A 16048-nucleotide genomic window follows, 5' to 3' on the forward strand; every position below is an offset into this window, starting at 1 on the left:
AAATGCAGTCACTGGCTAGCATTCCAGCTGGGCTGAAGTCCCGTTGGCCCGGACTCCGCCTCCTCTGAAACCCTCCTGCCCGCCTGCCTGCAAGCACCCACCTAGGCGAGGGCACCTGCCCTCCCCCGCTTACCTGCCAGGCACGAGTGCGTCACCTGAGCGCTCCTGAGCCGAGTGGCAGGCTGGCCAGCCAGCCCCCTAACACAGCCACCCAGGCACCTGGAGGCCAGATGGTGACTGACAAGTGGCAGAGGAGGGGGTGCGCCCTGACCCTGACGGGTGCTGCTTCCGGCCCCCCCCTACCGCCCCATGACCCCCCACACAGACCTGCGCCTTTCTCTGACTGGTGCGAGGCTGCAGTCACTGCCTGCACAGGGCCGCTCACTGGGGCTGGGGCCGTCCTCTCTTTCAGGCTTGGAAAGAGACAAGTTCGACAACAAGACGGTCACCTTCGAGGAGCACATCAAGGAAGAGCACAACATGTGGCACTACCTGTGCTTCATCGTCCTGGTGAAGGTCAAGGACTCCACCGAGTACACCGGGCCCGAGAGCTACGTGGCGGAGATGATCAAGGTGAGTGCGTGCCCGCTGGAGGGGGGCGGAGGTGGTGCACAGCAGGACAGCAGCCTCTGCAAGTGCGCATGCGGGGAGCCCGAGTGCGCATGCGGGGAGCCCGGGCGGAAGGAGGCTCCGCCCTCCGGGCCTGCACGTCCACTCCCGGGGCCTTCGGAGGAGGCAGACCTGCGGCTCCTCCTCGTTTTAAAGGAGGAACCTTGGAGGCTTGGAGAGGTCAGCCCTGGGCTCCGCCTCTCTTCCTGATGATGGACGGTCCTGTTTGGTTGGTTGGTTGGTTGGTTGGTTTTTGCCTTGAGTGAGAGCTGGTTTCTGAGCAGTGTTGTTAGGAAATAACCCCCCAGCACCATCCGTTCATGTGCTCAGACAGCCTGGCCGTGTGAGGGCCGCTGCCCTGGCCGTCCAGAGTGGGTCACACCGTGGAGGGACTCGGGTCCCCAGTTCACCTTCTCGCTGCTGGGGCGCACGGCCAGAGTCCCGGAGGGGTGTGGTTCTCAGGCAGGGCTCCGGGGAGGCAGCGCATGTGCACTGTGGGCTCCCAGCCCTTCATACCTGCGGTTTCTGAACGCCATCCCATGGGTCCCTGGGGAGGGGGATGACGCGGAGCGCCGGGGCCAGGCTGGGGCCTGCGCGGAGCTGTCAGCATCTGAGAACCAGATCTGGGGGCAGGAGCCCGCAGTGTGGGCTCCAGCTCTGCCCCTCCCTGGCTGTGTGTGTCCCTGGGCACATTGCAGGCTTTCTGGCCCGAGTCACCGGCTGTCACCGGGTTAGCCCCGCCTCCCACGTACACTGGGTGGTGGGGAAGAGATGGGCCTGCGGTTCCCAGGAGGGAGGGGGTGGCAGCGTCAGGTGGACAGACAGACGGGGCAGCCAGCTGGGACTCGAGCGGACAGCCGGCACAGACGCCCTTCCCTTCTCACGGGCCATGCGAGGCGTTCTGGGTGTTAGCAGGCCGCTGCCTCGGAAAGGCAGGACGGCACCTTGGCTCCGGGAATCCCACGGTGGAGAGTTCCTGTCTGCCTTACTCGTAAACTTCACAGGTGGACGCGGCGTTCTTCAGGGCTGAGCCAGGGCAGGTCCGGCCCTTTCCGCACAGAACGGGTCACAGAGAGTCACTCCTGTCTGTATTCGTCAGCTCCCTGCCCTCATGGGGTTTCTGGGGAGGGGCGGGGGCCGAGTTCTCTCAGGATTGCACTGTGTCGCTGGCCAGGCTGTCCCTCAGCTGCAGTGCAGCTCCGTGCGAGTCTGCAGATGACTAGCCAGGCCGTCCGACTGGTGATGGGCCCGTGGGAAGCCTGTGCCCACGGGTCCGAAGGCCTGCAGCAGACAGGTGGGCTCAGGAGAGAAGCCAGTGCTTCGCTGGACAAGCGGACTCGGTGACTCTCGACAATTAGAAATCCAAGCAGCGTCGAGAGGGACGGCTGGGAAAGAAGGCCAACTGAGAACCTAAACGCAAGGGATCGGTGTTCCTAGGAACACACGCCTCCCCTCTAGGCCTTGTGCCTGGTTGGTGTGGACCACGTGGGCAGGGTGTTTTGGGTGACTCGCATTGGAAGGCAGCTGGCTGAACATAAGGCTCCTCGGCAGGTGGCAGGTCACCCCAATGTCTTGGGTGCTCTGGCTCCTCCTCCAGGATGAGCTAACGGGGAGAACCTGCTGCCACGGCTGCCCGAGGGTCCTGGACGGGGCGCTGCTCCCGCGGGTGCTCTGGTGATAAGTGACACAGGCAGCATTTGATTGGCACACTGACACAGACTCCGGGCCTTGCGGCCCCCCAGGACCCCCGTCAGGGACTAGAGGTGGCTCTCCGGCTGTCGTACAGATGAGACCCCACAGCCCAGCATGGTCACCCACAGGGACGTGCTCAGAGCCGAGCTTCCAACCCAGCTCTGTCGAGCCCGAGTCCACCCTGGCGCGTGTGTGTGTGTGCGTGCGTGCGGCCCATCTCACGGTCTGGCAGCCCTGCTCTTCTCCTGCACGCCCCACCACCCCATGGTGCTAGTGGCCCCCGGCCAGCAGGAGGGAGGCCCCATGGGGGCAGGGAGGAGCGTGGGAACAGCGAGGCTCCCCTCGGGAACTCAGGCCCCACACATCCCATGGGTGTGGTCCTCCCAGCCACCGCAGCACCCTCCTTGAGGGCCACTGCCCTCACTTAAGCTTGGAACAGGGTGACAGCTCCATGGTGGCCCCGTCTGGGGACGGTGGGGTGTCGGAGGCAAAGGGGAAAGACAATTCCAAGAACCACAGCTAGATGTAGGCATCCTCGTCCAGGTAGCTCATGGGAGCAGGCGCAGCCCCCCGGTGAGGTGGCACAAGAGTCTGGCCTGTCCCCAGTCCTGGAGCCTGGGGCTGGCTTCCTCATGGCTGCAGGGGGTGGCCCTCGATGTCTCCCCTCTCCCCACACCCCCCCTTCTCTCTCTCTCTCTCTCTGTCACACACACACACACACAACTCCATCACAGATTTACACACACACACACAAATTCCATCAGTTTTACACACACACACACTCTTCCATCACAGGTTTACACACACACACACACACACACAACTCCATCACAGATTCCCCACACATGCACATACTCACACACACACACATGCACACACAACTCCATCGCAGATTTCCCTATTAGGGCCGTCTTGCATTAGTTCACTTCACCTCTTCATAAACTAGTCGCCCGAGGACATAACAGCAAAGAGGCGGTTTCCACGTCGAAGCTGGTCATCCTGGCGGCCCACAACTCTCAGAAGACAGTGGGCTGCTTCCTTTCTCGTGGGGGGGGGGGGGTGTCCGGGAGCCTGGGTTCCTGGAAGATGCTTTGCTGAGGCCCCTGGTCAGTTGGCTTCAGAAAAGCCTTTTGCCTGAAAGCAGCTCTTAGGCGAACTGCCCAAGCAGACAAACAGCCTCTGCAGGTGAGACGCCACTCAGCGGCCACCCAAGGGAGGTGGGTAAGGGGACTCAGGAGCAGTGGGCATCGGCCTCCCGCCCGTCCATCTGTGTTCGGCAGGACCGACGCACGGTCCGCGGGCAGTATGCTCACCAGGGCCGAGGTCACCTTGGGCACTGAACGCCTGCGTGTTCGACCTTCTGGTTGAAGGGGAGCTGGCCCAGGCCCGGCCCCTTCCCGACCCGAGCGAGAGCCGGGGGCTGCCCAGTCTGCAGACAGAGCTCTCCAAGGCAAGGACAGTGTTTCTGCTGGGTGGGGGTGGGGGTGCGGGCAGTGAGGGGGCCATAGGAGCAACCCAGGGCACCCTGGGGTCACATCTGAGAGCAGTGAGGCCCTGGACACGTTCAGGGAGTAGGGGGAAGTGACAGAGGAGAAATGACGTGAACATAGTCACTTGCACAGCCACCACGGGGTCTCAGGTCAGGACACGAGAACTTGGAAGGCCCCAGCAGAGAGGATTTTGGAGAGTGGGGGTGCAGGGGGCAGTTGAGGTCCACAGGACACCTACGTAGACCCCCGGCCCTGTGCTCTGCTCCCGTTGCCTGTCTGCTTCTGGGCAGATGTGTGGCAATGGGCTGGGCTCCTGTGGGGACACCTCACTGAGTTCCCTTGAAAGAGGGTTGAGCCTTCCTCGGCTTTCCTGCCCACCTTGGGAGGTCACAGCCATGGTCACAGTGTCCCTGGGGCTCCAGAAACCCTTTGCTTTGAGTGAGGGCACAGCCTAGGCCTCCCTCAGACACGACGCCCATAATGCTTCTGAAGTGGGCCAGCGTGGGGACAGAGTTCAAGATCCTGGGCACGAGGGAGCATGGGTGGGGTGGGGCAGGGAGCAGTTGGCTGGAAACAGCATGTCAGAATCATTGGACTCGCCTCCCAGCCAGCCAGGCCTGCTCCCGCCCCACCCTGTGCACTTGAACTAGGGTCCATGTCAGCAGCAGCTGCCCAGAGCAGCTGTGGAGCCCGTCCTCCCGCCCAGGCCCCCAGCACACTGTGCCCTCTGGTCTGGAGGGTATGAGGTCAGCCGTCTACTGCACAGTCGGCCTCCTCTGATCGCATGCCTCTGTGCCCTCAACCCCACCCCCAGCTCCCCCCTCTGAGTTGGCCCCATTGGACCTGTGTGGAGGAGGAGCTAGGTGCTGTCTGTCACTGGGAGGGGACCTAAGCCATGACCTGCCTGAAAGGAACCATTCCTGAAACAGGCCCCAGGGTGCCAGCTGCCCCCAAGTGCGGGCCCTGAGCCTGCGGGCAATAATTGTGCCCATAGCAGGACGATAGGTGAAGGCAGGGCTCACACCTGCTGGTCTCGGACCGAGTCAGCCCCAGGGTGCATTCTGGGATGAGCTTAGCACTTGCTTCTGTGTGTGCAGGAGATGTCTGCTCACCACTGGTTTCGGTCCGCCTCCTGCCCCTGCCCCAGCCGCAGCCCCCACGCACTGTTCTCCGGCCCCTTCAACCCCGGGCCCCGAGCCCACCGTGGCCCCTCAGCCTTGGCCCCGTCCGCTCCTCTTCACCATCCACGTGGCCGTTTCTTACAGAGCCAGGCCATCGTGCCCTGTGCCACTGAGCGGTGAGGGACCTCACTGGGGCCCGTGGCCAGGGCTCTGTCAGACACGGCTCTTCACAGTGGAGCCCACTAGCGTCTCTGGGGGGCATGAGCAAACGGTGCTCGTTTGGGGCGGAGTCACCGGCACTAGGGGTGGCACAGCCGGACGAGGCCCCTGGGTTCTCCTTCCAGCTCCTCTGGCTTCCCCCAGAACATGAGAAAGTCTGGACTGGCCCCTCATGCTGCCCCGGGCTGCCCGGTCCCCAAAGCCCCACCCCCCGTGTCAGGGCAGGCCCACGGGCCTCAGAGGAAGACCTGCAGGAACAGGCTGGGGCCCCTCTGGGGTCTGAGTGCGGGGCGGCGAGTCACGTGGGAGTTGGGGAGGGATTGAGGAATCCGAACAAGAGGTCAGTCTGTGGGCCTCTCTTCCGCCCCGGGGTCATGTCAGTTCAGTGCTGGGGACCTCTCCTGTAGCTCTTACTGACGTCATAGGGACAGGGACAAAGACAGCATCATCCTGTCACTCAGGTGTGCCCAGGCAGGGCTGACCGGCCAGGGGGCGTTTTCCAACAGGCAAACCCATGGGGGAAGGACACTGTCTGGCGGGACACTGTGTGCTTGGTGGGGAGACAGGCATGTGCACACATGTGTTCATACATGTCCAACGGTAAAGAACTGCGGGAAGCTGCATAAGCAGCTTAAACTAGCAAAAGAAAAGATCATTGTCACATAAAGGCAATAAGAGCTTAAAATTTAAAACTCGTGGGATCGAGAAAAGCATAGAACGAAACCAGTGAAAATGGCTAGAATGCCATGAACAACCTCTGGGGACTTCTGGTAGGTGCCCTGCCCAAGTGACAGTGACAGGGAAGTTGCCCAACCGTGGCCCTGAGCCAGCTGAGCAAAGGGCAGGTTGGCGCGACTGGGCCTTTATCAGGGATCTCCAGCGGCCAGCCCCACCCTTGCCCACTCAGGTCGGCAGCCCCACCTTCCTCTCCTCCGTGACCTCTGTGACCTCCCCCTGCAGCCCCAGCGGGACCAGCAGCCCCTGCCCTGGTCCCTGCCGCAGGTTCCTCCGAGGGGTTTCATCAGAACTGGGCATGGCCCTCCCTGCTGGCACAGGCCACCTCGGGACGTGGCATCGCCGGAGTGCGACCGCTCACCGAGTCTGGGGAGGGTGCGTGGCCACCCCAGCACAGCTGCAGGTTACATAATCTGGCCTGTCTGGGCCGTGGCCTTCCGAGCTCACGGGGTGGACACCTCGATGCCTCAGCTCAGGAGCAGCTGTGGGTAGAATAGTCTAGAATGCACCCCAGAGGAGGAGGAAGCTGGCTAGCTGGGGCTCGGTACTCGGTGGCGGGCTGCCTCCAGACCAGCTCTGGGACTGGGCCAGGGGCGCTGGTTTGGTGCTTTGGCACAGTGCTTGCCGTTCAGGGACCTTCTCTCAGCCACCTGCCCCCAAAGGAGACAGCGACTCGGGCCGGTCACTGTCTCGTCCCCTCGTGCCCATCCTGCATGCTCGCTGGGCGCCAGGCTCGGGCCCTCGGCTCCTGACTCGGGTCCGCGTCCCTCCTGCTGATGTCACAGGCAGCTGAGGAAGTGCACCTGCAGGCTGCGGGCACGGTGGGTCACGGCTTTTGGAACAGAAGAAAGCAGGCTCCAGAGTTGGGGGCTGGCCAATTCATGCCAGGTGTGGGGTCCAGTTTTTTTTTTAATTACTAGACTTTTTTACAGGAGTTTTAGCTTCACAGACAAACTGAGCAGAAAACACAGAGTTCCCATGTCCCCATCCCACCCCCTTTCCATCCTACTAACTTTCTGTGTTGGTGTCACTGCCGTGTATCTGTTACCATAGATGAGGAAGCGTAGATACAGTATCACCAACTGAAGATCATTGTCACACATGGGCCACAGTGTCCCTCTGGTTTGCTCTTGGAGCTGTAATGACATGGGTCACTGTTACAGCCACTAACGGAACACTGCCCTCAGACCCCTTGGTTCCCGGCCCCATCGCCGTCCCCCACCCCCAATCGGGGGGCCAGGACCATCCCTGCAGCCCCGCTTTCTGTGATAGACGAGGTGGCCGCTGCAGCCGGCGAGGTGAGCTGTCGCTGCCTCTCACCCAGGCCAGCGGGTACCGGGTTGGGGTCTGCTCTTTGCTACGACGTCAGAAAAGGGGGCTTGGGGGGTTATCCTTCCTCTTCCATAGAAACAGTCACCCTGACTCGCAACAGGGGCACACAATGGGCAGTCTGTGTGCTCTCCCCCAGCCTTTGAAACGTTAAGGGTTACGTCAGTCCTTCCCCAGCCCCTTCCACGCACTTTCTGGGGATTTGGACCCACAGGGAGGCCAAGAATCTGTGTGCAGGCCTCCCCCCACCCCCGCCCTCTCAACACTCCTGTCACCTAAGTGTCCCCAGGCATTCTGGAAAAATCCGTTGCGTCATCTTGGTTGGTGAGATAAGGAGAAACTCGGTTGCCATCTGAGTTGAAAGGACAGTCTTTGCCTCGTGGAACCTTCTCGGGGGTGGTCCGAAGGGCAGAGGGGCAGTGGGTTCAGTCTTCCTGGTCCCATCTTCCCTCCCCGCTCCCTCCTCCCCTGTCACCGCAGAAACCCTGGTTTGGCGGGGAGGACAGAGGACGCAGCAGCAGTGTGTGTGGGTCCCATGGTCAGCAGGACACTCCACTTGAGACCCGTCCGAGTCGGGGACGGGCCACCTCCATCCTCTTCCCAGAACAGCCTCAGCACTAGCACCTGGGAGAAAAGGCGCTTCTCAGAATGACTCGCGTTTGCATCACGCAGTCCAGCTTCCTCTCTTCCTCCTCCTCCATCTCAGTCTCGCTCACACACTCACTCTCACACACGCACACTCCCTCCCTCTTTCCAATCAAGGGCATCCGAAGAGGTCAGCCCCGCCCCCGTGTCTGAGACTTCAGTGTTGGCCTTCGCAGGGACTTTTCCAGCTCTACCTGGAAAAGAACCAACCAGAACCGAAGGCTGTGGTCAGCCGCTTCCGGCTGTGGCTGCAGGCGCCGCATGCTCTGACGAGGAAGCTGGCCGTGCCGGGACAGCTGGGGGCAGCAGCAGGGCAGACGGTGCCTAATGCCATCGGTATGCGAGGTGCCAGCAGCTGGGGCAGCAGGGACCCGCGGGGGTGGGGGGCAGATGCAGCCCACAGATGCTCAGTGACCCCAGAAGCCGCCCGCCCCCGCCCTCCCGACCACACACACCGCCCTTCCAGCTGAGTTCATGTGTAAACAGAGTGTCTCCCTCAAACATGACTTTCTCAAAAAGGCAGTGGGAGCCCAGACACAGGCGGTTTTGATCTTGAAGAGACACGCAGGCAGGATTCTGCGAACATGCACCCCTGGGGAGCTGGGGCTTCGGGCGTCCCGGGTCATTGGGCCTGAGACAGGCTGGGTGTCTGTGTGAGTCTGAGCGGAACCGTGGGCACGGTGGTCTCTGCCCGCCTCTGCGCTCAGCTCCGGGGTGGTCTGCCCGTGGTCACCCGAGACTCAGACTCCACGCAGGGCCACGTGGAGACACAGGACAGCTGGGCCAGAATTGCGAATTGACTCTAACTACCAGGTGTTCCTTGGGAATTTGAGATCTGACCTAACAGCCCAGGATGACTAATTAAAATACTTATCGGCTCCCAGACTCTCTGGTGTAGGGCCCGCCCTGCTCAGGGCCCACACTGACAGTGCCCCTGCAGCTGGGCTGGTTTGGGGTGGGTGGGCCCCCCTGGGCCCCCTGCCACAGGCTCTTCACTGTTCTGTGTTCAGGTTGGAGGAAGGCAAGGAGAGGGGCTGCTGGTACGGCCCCCAGACCAGGGAGCCGCTGTGCCCCAGCGCTGGAGGAATGGGGGGGGGGGGCAGTCTGCCCAACATGGCCGCAGTGGCAAGGGTGACGTTTCTTTAGAAGCTTGTGTTTTATCTTCAACGGGCGATGCAAGGTCAGGGCATCTTTTTAGTCAAACACAAACACCCCCTCTCTCGTTTTCCACGGACTGTGAAGGAAATCTTCAACAGCAGCTGCGCTCCGGCTCCACAGCCCTAGGCGGCCCCCGTGCCCGGGGCGGCGGGACTCCTGGTCGTCAGGACTCCTGGTCGTCAGGCCTGAGACAGGCTGGGCGTCTGTGTGAGTCTGAGCTGGACAGAGGGTAGAACAGCATGGAAGCCCAGATGGAAACAAACCTGTGTCTCCTGAGCCCCCCGGGTAAGAGGCGCATGGGCCCGCAGTAGCCCCTCAGGCCGGCAGGCTCCCCCAGCCCATCCAGTAGACCTGAGAGCCCCAACTTGGAGCAGAGCTGCAGGGTGAGCCAGGGGCTGGGTCCTGAGACCTGCCCGTCGGTACCCAGGGGCGGGGACCTGGGCCTGCTCTGCCTTTGACCCTCAGCTCAGAGCCCTGAGCCAGGCCCAGGGACCCTCAGTGCCCCGTCGACAGGGGGATAGGGTCTGTCCCCTCCAAGTTTGTTCAAAGGCCTATTTGAGTCCAGAGGCCCGGGAGTCCAGAACCTGGGTGCTGCCAAAGGAGGCGGGACTGCCGCAGAAAGGCTGCCTCTGCTCGTGTGGGAAGGAGGGAGAGAACCGCCCTGCACCATGCGCTGGCCCGCGGCCGACACCCGCGTTCTTCTCCCCAACGCCTCGCCGCTGCATGCTCTGCCCAGGCCTGTGTTGCCCGGTTCTGTGGGCGGTTTGCTGAGCACGGGGGCGCACACGAGCTCCGATGGCCGATTTCAGGTGGCTTCTCTCGCCTTTCCTAGGCAGCCGGTGTTCGCTGGTGGCGTTCGTTTGCGTATTGGTGCCAGGTGGCCTCAGGCGAGTCCTAAAAGGGCCCCTCCCCACAGGTCACTTTCTTTGCTCTCTCTGCTGCCCCCTCCCCACGTCTCTGTCGTCCACTTGGGCCACGGCTGTCCCATCTGTGCAGATGGTCTGGTCTTGCCCGCAGTGTGGCGAGTGCTGACCGTCCCTCGGGCACGTGCCTCCAGGAAGGGCCCCAGCCAGGCCATCCCTGGCGTCACTGCACATGTCAGCTCTCCTCTCCACCTGCCGCTGGACGGTGTATCAGGCCTTGTCCCACCCTTAGTCTGCTCTCCCAGACAGAAGAGCAGGTGCTTTGATGGTGCAGGCCCTCTCGTGCTGAGGACTGTCGAGGCCCGGGACGCAGTGGCTGCTGAGCGCGGCCCCAGCTGTGTCCTTGGCCCCAAACACATGGTGTGCCTGCAGCGTTTGTGGAACATGTTACATTTTGTATGTACTATCTTCCAAGAAAGCTAATGGTGCTTATCTTTTGATTTAAATATAAAGAACTGTGTAGCATCTCCTGCCTCTCGGAATAGAACTTAGCTGGGGAAAAGGCCACTGTGGGCAGAGGTGGGGACGCAGCTGTGAGGCATTCCTGGTACCCGACCGCGAGCCTGCCTGCAGGTGCGAGCCACAGGCCTCATGACCAGGAGGGGAGGGGCTGCCGGGGCCTTCCTTGCCCCAACTGGTGGCCCCCGGCAGCTCTTCAGGAAGGAAGGAGGCCACGAGGAGTGGGGGGGCCAACCGGGGAGGCCAGGCCCTGTGTTCGGCCTCTCCACACCCACCATCTCACACACACACACACACCACCACCACCACCACCACCACCACCACCACCACCACCCCCCGGGATATCTGGAACATTCGGGACCTTGCCGTCCCTCTCACGTCCAGAATGTGTGCCAATGCTCCTCCAAGTGCAGCACCCCGAGGGAGACACACACACAGCCACCGTGTGCGCAAGCAGTCAGGGCCAGAGGCACAGACAGGAGGCAGCAGCCAGCGGGGCACCGTGTTCAGGGGCGGCAGGTGTCATTTCGGGGGAAGAGGATATTCTGGTGGGTGGCGGTGACGGCTGCACACAGTGTGACTGCACTGCTGCCCCTGAGCCACATGCCTGGAAGTGACGAAAACGGGGAATTTTGTTCCATGTATTTCACCACAATTTGAAAACCCCAAACTCATCAGCCTTGTCTTTTTTACAAAGACTGGATTTGCAGGGGGCAGTGTTCAGATTTGCAGATCAGAAACGTTGTTGAAAATTAGCCCGCTTTCCCCCGGATTTAACTTTCAAGTCACTTCTAAGAATTGGGAGTGTTCAGTCATGTTCCACGAAAGAGACAGTTGCCAAGTGGTTTTACAGAAACCGCCGCCCACTGGGCTGTGCCAGGCAGAGCGTACGCGGCAGGGTCGGACCGCCTCTCCGGTCGGACTCCCAGGAGTGACCCCTGTTCCTTTCACACGCGGTTCTAGGAGAGAAACCTGGACTGGTTCCCCCGGATGAGAGCCATGTCCCTGGTCAGCAGCGACTCGGAGGGCGAGCAGAACGAGCTGCGGAACCTGCAGGAGAAGCTGGAGTCCACCATGAAGCTGGTCACCAACCTGTCCGGCCAGCTGTCGGAGCTGAAGGACCAGGTACCAGGCGGGGCGCCGTCTGCTGTGTGTGCGCCCCGGGCACACACCCACACACCAGGCACACACAGCACACACCGTACACCATGCACATGCCCCCTTAACTCGATGAGGGGAAAAAATCAGTCTTGCTCATGGTAAAATGCTGACATGTCTGTCTCCTGGAGAGAGAAGGGACCGAGCAACAGGACAGAGGCAGGCAGTGTGCCTGTGGCACCCCGCTCGGGGCCAGGGCCAGGACTCCGATGTGCGACATGAGCCCCAGTGGGCCCACGGTGGCTGCCGTAGAGGCCTCACCTGGGGACTCCTCTGGGGCAGCCCCCCGCCCCACTCCCGCCCTGGGGCCGAGTAAAGCTATTTCACATGTTGCTTCCCGGCCGCAGATCTGACCCCTCCTTGCCCAAGACGTTTCAGCCCAGACTCGGGTAAGCTGCAGCTGTGGTCTGTTTATCAGCCAAGTCCTCACGGAGTGGCCGCATGGTCCAGGCTCACTGCCCAGGCCAGGAAGGACGGTGGGGTCGTTCGGGCTTGTCCCAGCTGTCACGGAGCTCAGGGTCCGCCCAGCTGCTGCCTGTCCCCGAGATTACCACTTGCCCCTGGAAGTGGGGGAGGGACGGTTTACACCAAAGCCTGGGTCGTCCTTGCCCGGTTCTGGCCGCCGGCCATGAGCAGGTGTCTGGTGGCAGCACCGGACGGCTCCCTCCACGGGCCCAGCCTGTCCTCTCCATGCTAAGGACCCGAGACTCAGATCGCTCACTGCGGGTCATTCTGAAGCCGCTCCGTGCCCAGCGTGTAAGCCTGTGAGCCGGGACAGGGCTGGGTAGAGCTCAGGAGCGAGCAGAAAGCCTTGGGGGTGCAGGAGGGCCCCGGGGCCGCAGGTGCATCTCACCTGAGCCTCTGTCGTACAGGTGGGGACGCAGAGCGCGCCGAGGTGCCAGTGACAGGCCCGGGGCCCCGGGCCCTCCTGCCTGGGCTCAGTTTTTTGTGTTGTGTTTTTATTTTCACTGGTTTTGTTTTTCGTGGCTGAAAGAATTGTACCCTATTTGCCTTTTGTGGTTAACTGTTTAAATTCTTAGTCATTTTTTCTAAAAGAGCCTTAAAGTTTCAGAACTCCCATCATGCACTTAAACATTAGGGAAGAACACTGGTGAGGCACAGCAAAGCGAGGCACACACGTGATCTGATGGTGTTTGTCCCACGTGTCATGTGTGGCTCTCCCTCTGCTGAACTTGTGACATGTCTGTCCTGGGTGACCCCCCCCAGTTAATCAAAGACTGGGCCCTCACCTCAGGACACGGGAGCGGCCGGCCACGGTGTCCCCGCTCGACTCTCAGTGGCAGAAGCCTGGTACAGTATTTCCTCTTGGAAATACGGGTCCCCTGGGAAACTTGGAAATGGTAACAGGCAGCCTTTCTCAGGTGCCTGGAAACAGCAATTGTCCTTTCAAATCAAAACGCCACCTTTTAGATAGGGGGGAAACGCCCACTTTAACGCTGAACCCAGGTAAGTTCCTCTCGGTCCACGTTTCCTCAGGGCAGTTTGTACCAAACGCTAGTCTAAGCAAAAGCTGAGATTTAGCGTTGATGACATGACAGACAGACAGACAGGGTCCTGAGAAACCGCCCACGTCCCCCCACGTCCACCTGCCAGCGTAGAGGGAGAGGCGGGCTCTGAGAAGTTACGTGAGGGGAGACCGCAGGGAGCCGGGTCTGCCCCAGTCTGCTCCTCCACCCTCGTTCCTCGGATTTCAGGAAGCCGAGAATCTGGGAGCGGCCCCCGGGCTGCTGGCAGGCACGTCTGTCTGACGCACACTTCGTGCAGCTTTTTTTATCTCGGTCATCTCAAACGCCCAGCATCCAGGCCCGGGCTAGGACCAGCGGGATTAAGGAAAGCACTAACGCAGAGAATTTGGTACGAGAATTCTCTCGGCAGGCGAGTGGCGGGGTGGAGCTCTCGCTGCGCGTTTTAGAAGTGTTCTTGCCTGACCTTCCGCGACCCTCAGTGTCTGTGGGACCCAGAGCGGGACCCACACACGACCCCTCGGTCTGGAGGCTCGGTGACACGTGTAGACTCCCCTCATCTTCGTGGGCGCGCTCAGAGATCACTCTCTCTCGAACCCACCACCAAGAGCCCTCAGAGCAGGGAGCCGGGACCCTGCGGCCTGGGGACTTGGCCCGCCCCGACCCGGGGCCGCAGACACACGGCTGGTCTTGATCGTGTGTTGTCGTTACAGTAGAAAGCCACCAAAGCTTCCAGGGCGTCTTGACACGGTCTAGAAATGAGTCCGGGCAGCCCTCAGGGTTCCTGTGCCCTTCCTGTGCTTCCGTTTCTTTATGAAACAGGCAGCAGGCGACCCCTCTGAATGCCACGGTGCGGGACGCGGCCCCAGGGTCCCCCACCCTGCGGGGAAGACGCCGTTTCTGAAGCTGAGGGTGTGAGATGGAGTGACGGCACTCTCATAGAAAGTGGGTTTCAGTACAGACGTGACCACAGAGGTGAATCCGCGGGCCGGCTGTGCTCTGGCGTACAGGAAGCGTCTGGGGCTAACGATGAAACTCTCTAACTTCCCAGATGACAGAGCAGAGGAAGCAGAAGCAGAGAATCGGCCTTCTAGGACACCCACCCCACATGAACGTCAACCCGCAGCAGCCCGCGTGAGCAGGGCCAGGAGGGGCCCTCGGCGACCTTTCTCACTCCTGCTCGTGTGGCTGGGTGGGGCTGGCGAGTCCGCCCCGCCCACGGAGGTGTGGGCTCCGCCCAGTCCACGTGTACATACTCAGTTTTATACTCTGTACATGATCGCTACCCCAGAGGTCTGGATGTACGTATTGTAACTAGGACTGTTGGCACGGATGAAGCTCTGTGCCAAAGATATTAAAAATGCCTTTTTTGGAAGGACTGAAGAAAGCACCTGATTTGCACTTGAACCAGATTATAGATTTAAAACTATATGACATGTATTTTGTATTTAAAACTAGAATAGCCAGTATTTATGTTTTTTATGAAACTGTGCAATACGGATGATGTGCTCACAGTGAATCTGTGACCCGGGCATGTCCTCAGGCGCGCATTTCCAAAGCTGGTGTGTTGACACTGGGTCACCAGGGGTTACAGAGCGAGGGACGCTGGCACCAGCGAGTGAGGCCCGGGCACCAGGCGGCCCTGCCACGAGCCTGCTGCTCCCGGCCGGTGGCGTGCCTGCCTCTGACTCGCCGTGACGGCGCTCTGAGTCTCCCCAGTGTCTAGTGAGCATTCATTTTTAAGAAACAAAACTTTAGTTTCAAAGATAACTTTTAAGCTTCTGAATTGATCGTTTAAACTGTCTCTTTGAGCAGAGCTACAGTAGAGGCTCAGGCTTTCGCTTGTGAAGTTGATGGATTTTTCTGAAGGGGGCTCTTCACGCAGTGCGTGGGGTGAAGGCGGGCCGACCGGCGTCATCACCTGGGTGGACTTTGGTGTCATGCTGTAATCAACCATGGAAGGGTCCCTAGGTCATCTGGCCCAAACAGTAGAGTCGGCTTTTTTCTTCATAGGAACCAGCGTTCTCCAGGACCTGGGAAGTATTAATTCATAGGCCCCACGGGGGCGCTGTGCACCCCGCCCCGTGGGGAGTCCCCGTTGACCATGCCAGTCCCGTGAAGGGGCCAAGTTTCGGTTTTCTCTGTCACATGACTTCTCTTGCTGATGGATGGGAAGTGGGAGAGGAAATTTTTATACCTGTTGCCTAGTTTTGTACTTGGCTCTCCTGTTCCAGAAGACACTGTCTGCCAAAAACAGTTTAAAAATGGATTGAAAGCAGAGTCCTCAAAATGAGTCGTTTGTAAATGCATATATAAACAAATATTTAATAAACGATGCAGAACCGACTGGTAGCTTTCGTTCTGGCGTCATGTGGCAGGTTGACACCTGCCCCCGCCGTTGTGTTCTCTGGGCCGCTGGAAGCACATGTGGTGAGGCCACCGGGCGACTCCAGAGACGCCGCCCTGGCTAGTGCCAGCCCCCAGGCAGACGCGAGCGGTGCCCAGCATGTTCAGGATGGGGCTCCTTCACTCCAAGGGACGTGTGGCTGCCCCCAGGCGTCACAGGCACCACGCGCAGCCTCTGCTATGGGAGCTTGAACTTGAGGTGGTTTTCGTTCGTGACCAGTGGCTAGGGTCCTCCTTCAAGACGTGGGAAGCTCTTACAAAGCTAATGCTTCCACCAAAGGCAGGAGGGCCTGTCCCTCCCAGCGGCCGGGGTGGCTCTGCTCGCACCGGTGTCCCTGGGCTGCGGGAAGCAGTCACTGCCGCCCGGAGCTGGGAACTAGGTCAGGATTAAACTCTGGTGCAATTACCAGTTTCATAACCAGTGCTTCGACGTTATAAATTTGACCCTTTGAGGAAGCCGTGAGTGCTTTCCCCATCGGTGTGGCATCCCTGCACAGAGCTTCCCGCAGGCAGGCAGGCCGGGGGCAGAGCCGCCCTCGCAGCCGAGACACAGGGCGGGCGGTCTGCCTGGAACCACGGGGCTCGCTTGCCCCGCACCACCCATCCTGTCTCAGGGCTCT

General features: G+C 60.7%; 1 protein-coding gene across 6 annotated transcripts in view; it reads left to right on the plus strand.

Annotated features, from left to right (window-relative positions):
* Positions 1–15368, plus strand: part of ITPR1 (inositol 1,4,5-trisphosphate receptor type 1) — a 222065-nt gene extending 206697 nt beyond the window's left edge. For all 6 annotated transcript variants that reach the window (XM_037049555.1, XM_037049550.1, XM_037049551.1 and 3 more), the window contains 3 exons: positions 413–573; positions 11344–11505; positions 14074–15368. In XM_037049555.1, the coding sequence (XP_036905450.1) occupies positions 413–573; positions 11344–11505; positions 14074–14160 (410 nt within the window). In that variant the 3' untranslated portion in view covers positions 14161–15368. The remainder of the gene's footprint in view (positions 1–412; positions 574–11343; positions 11506–14073) is intronic.
* The last annotated feature ends 680 nt before the right edge of the window (positions 15369–16048 follow it).

This window comes from Sturnira hondurensis, unplaced genomic scaffold (assembly GCF_014824575.4).
Source record: "Sturnira hondurensis isolate 20B ecotype Veracruz unplaced genomic scaffold, ASM1482457v3 Scaffold0006496, whole genome shotgun sequence".
NCBI classification, from domain to species: Eukaryota; Metazoa; Chordata; class Mammalia; order Chiroptera; family Phyllostomidae; genus Sturnira; species Sturnira hondurensis.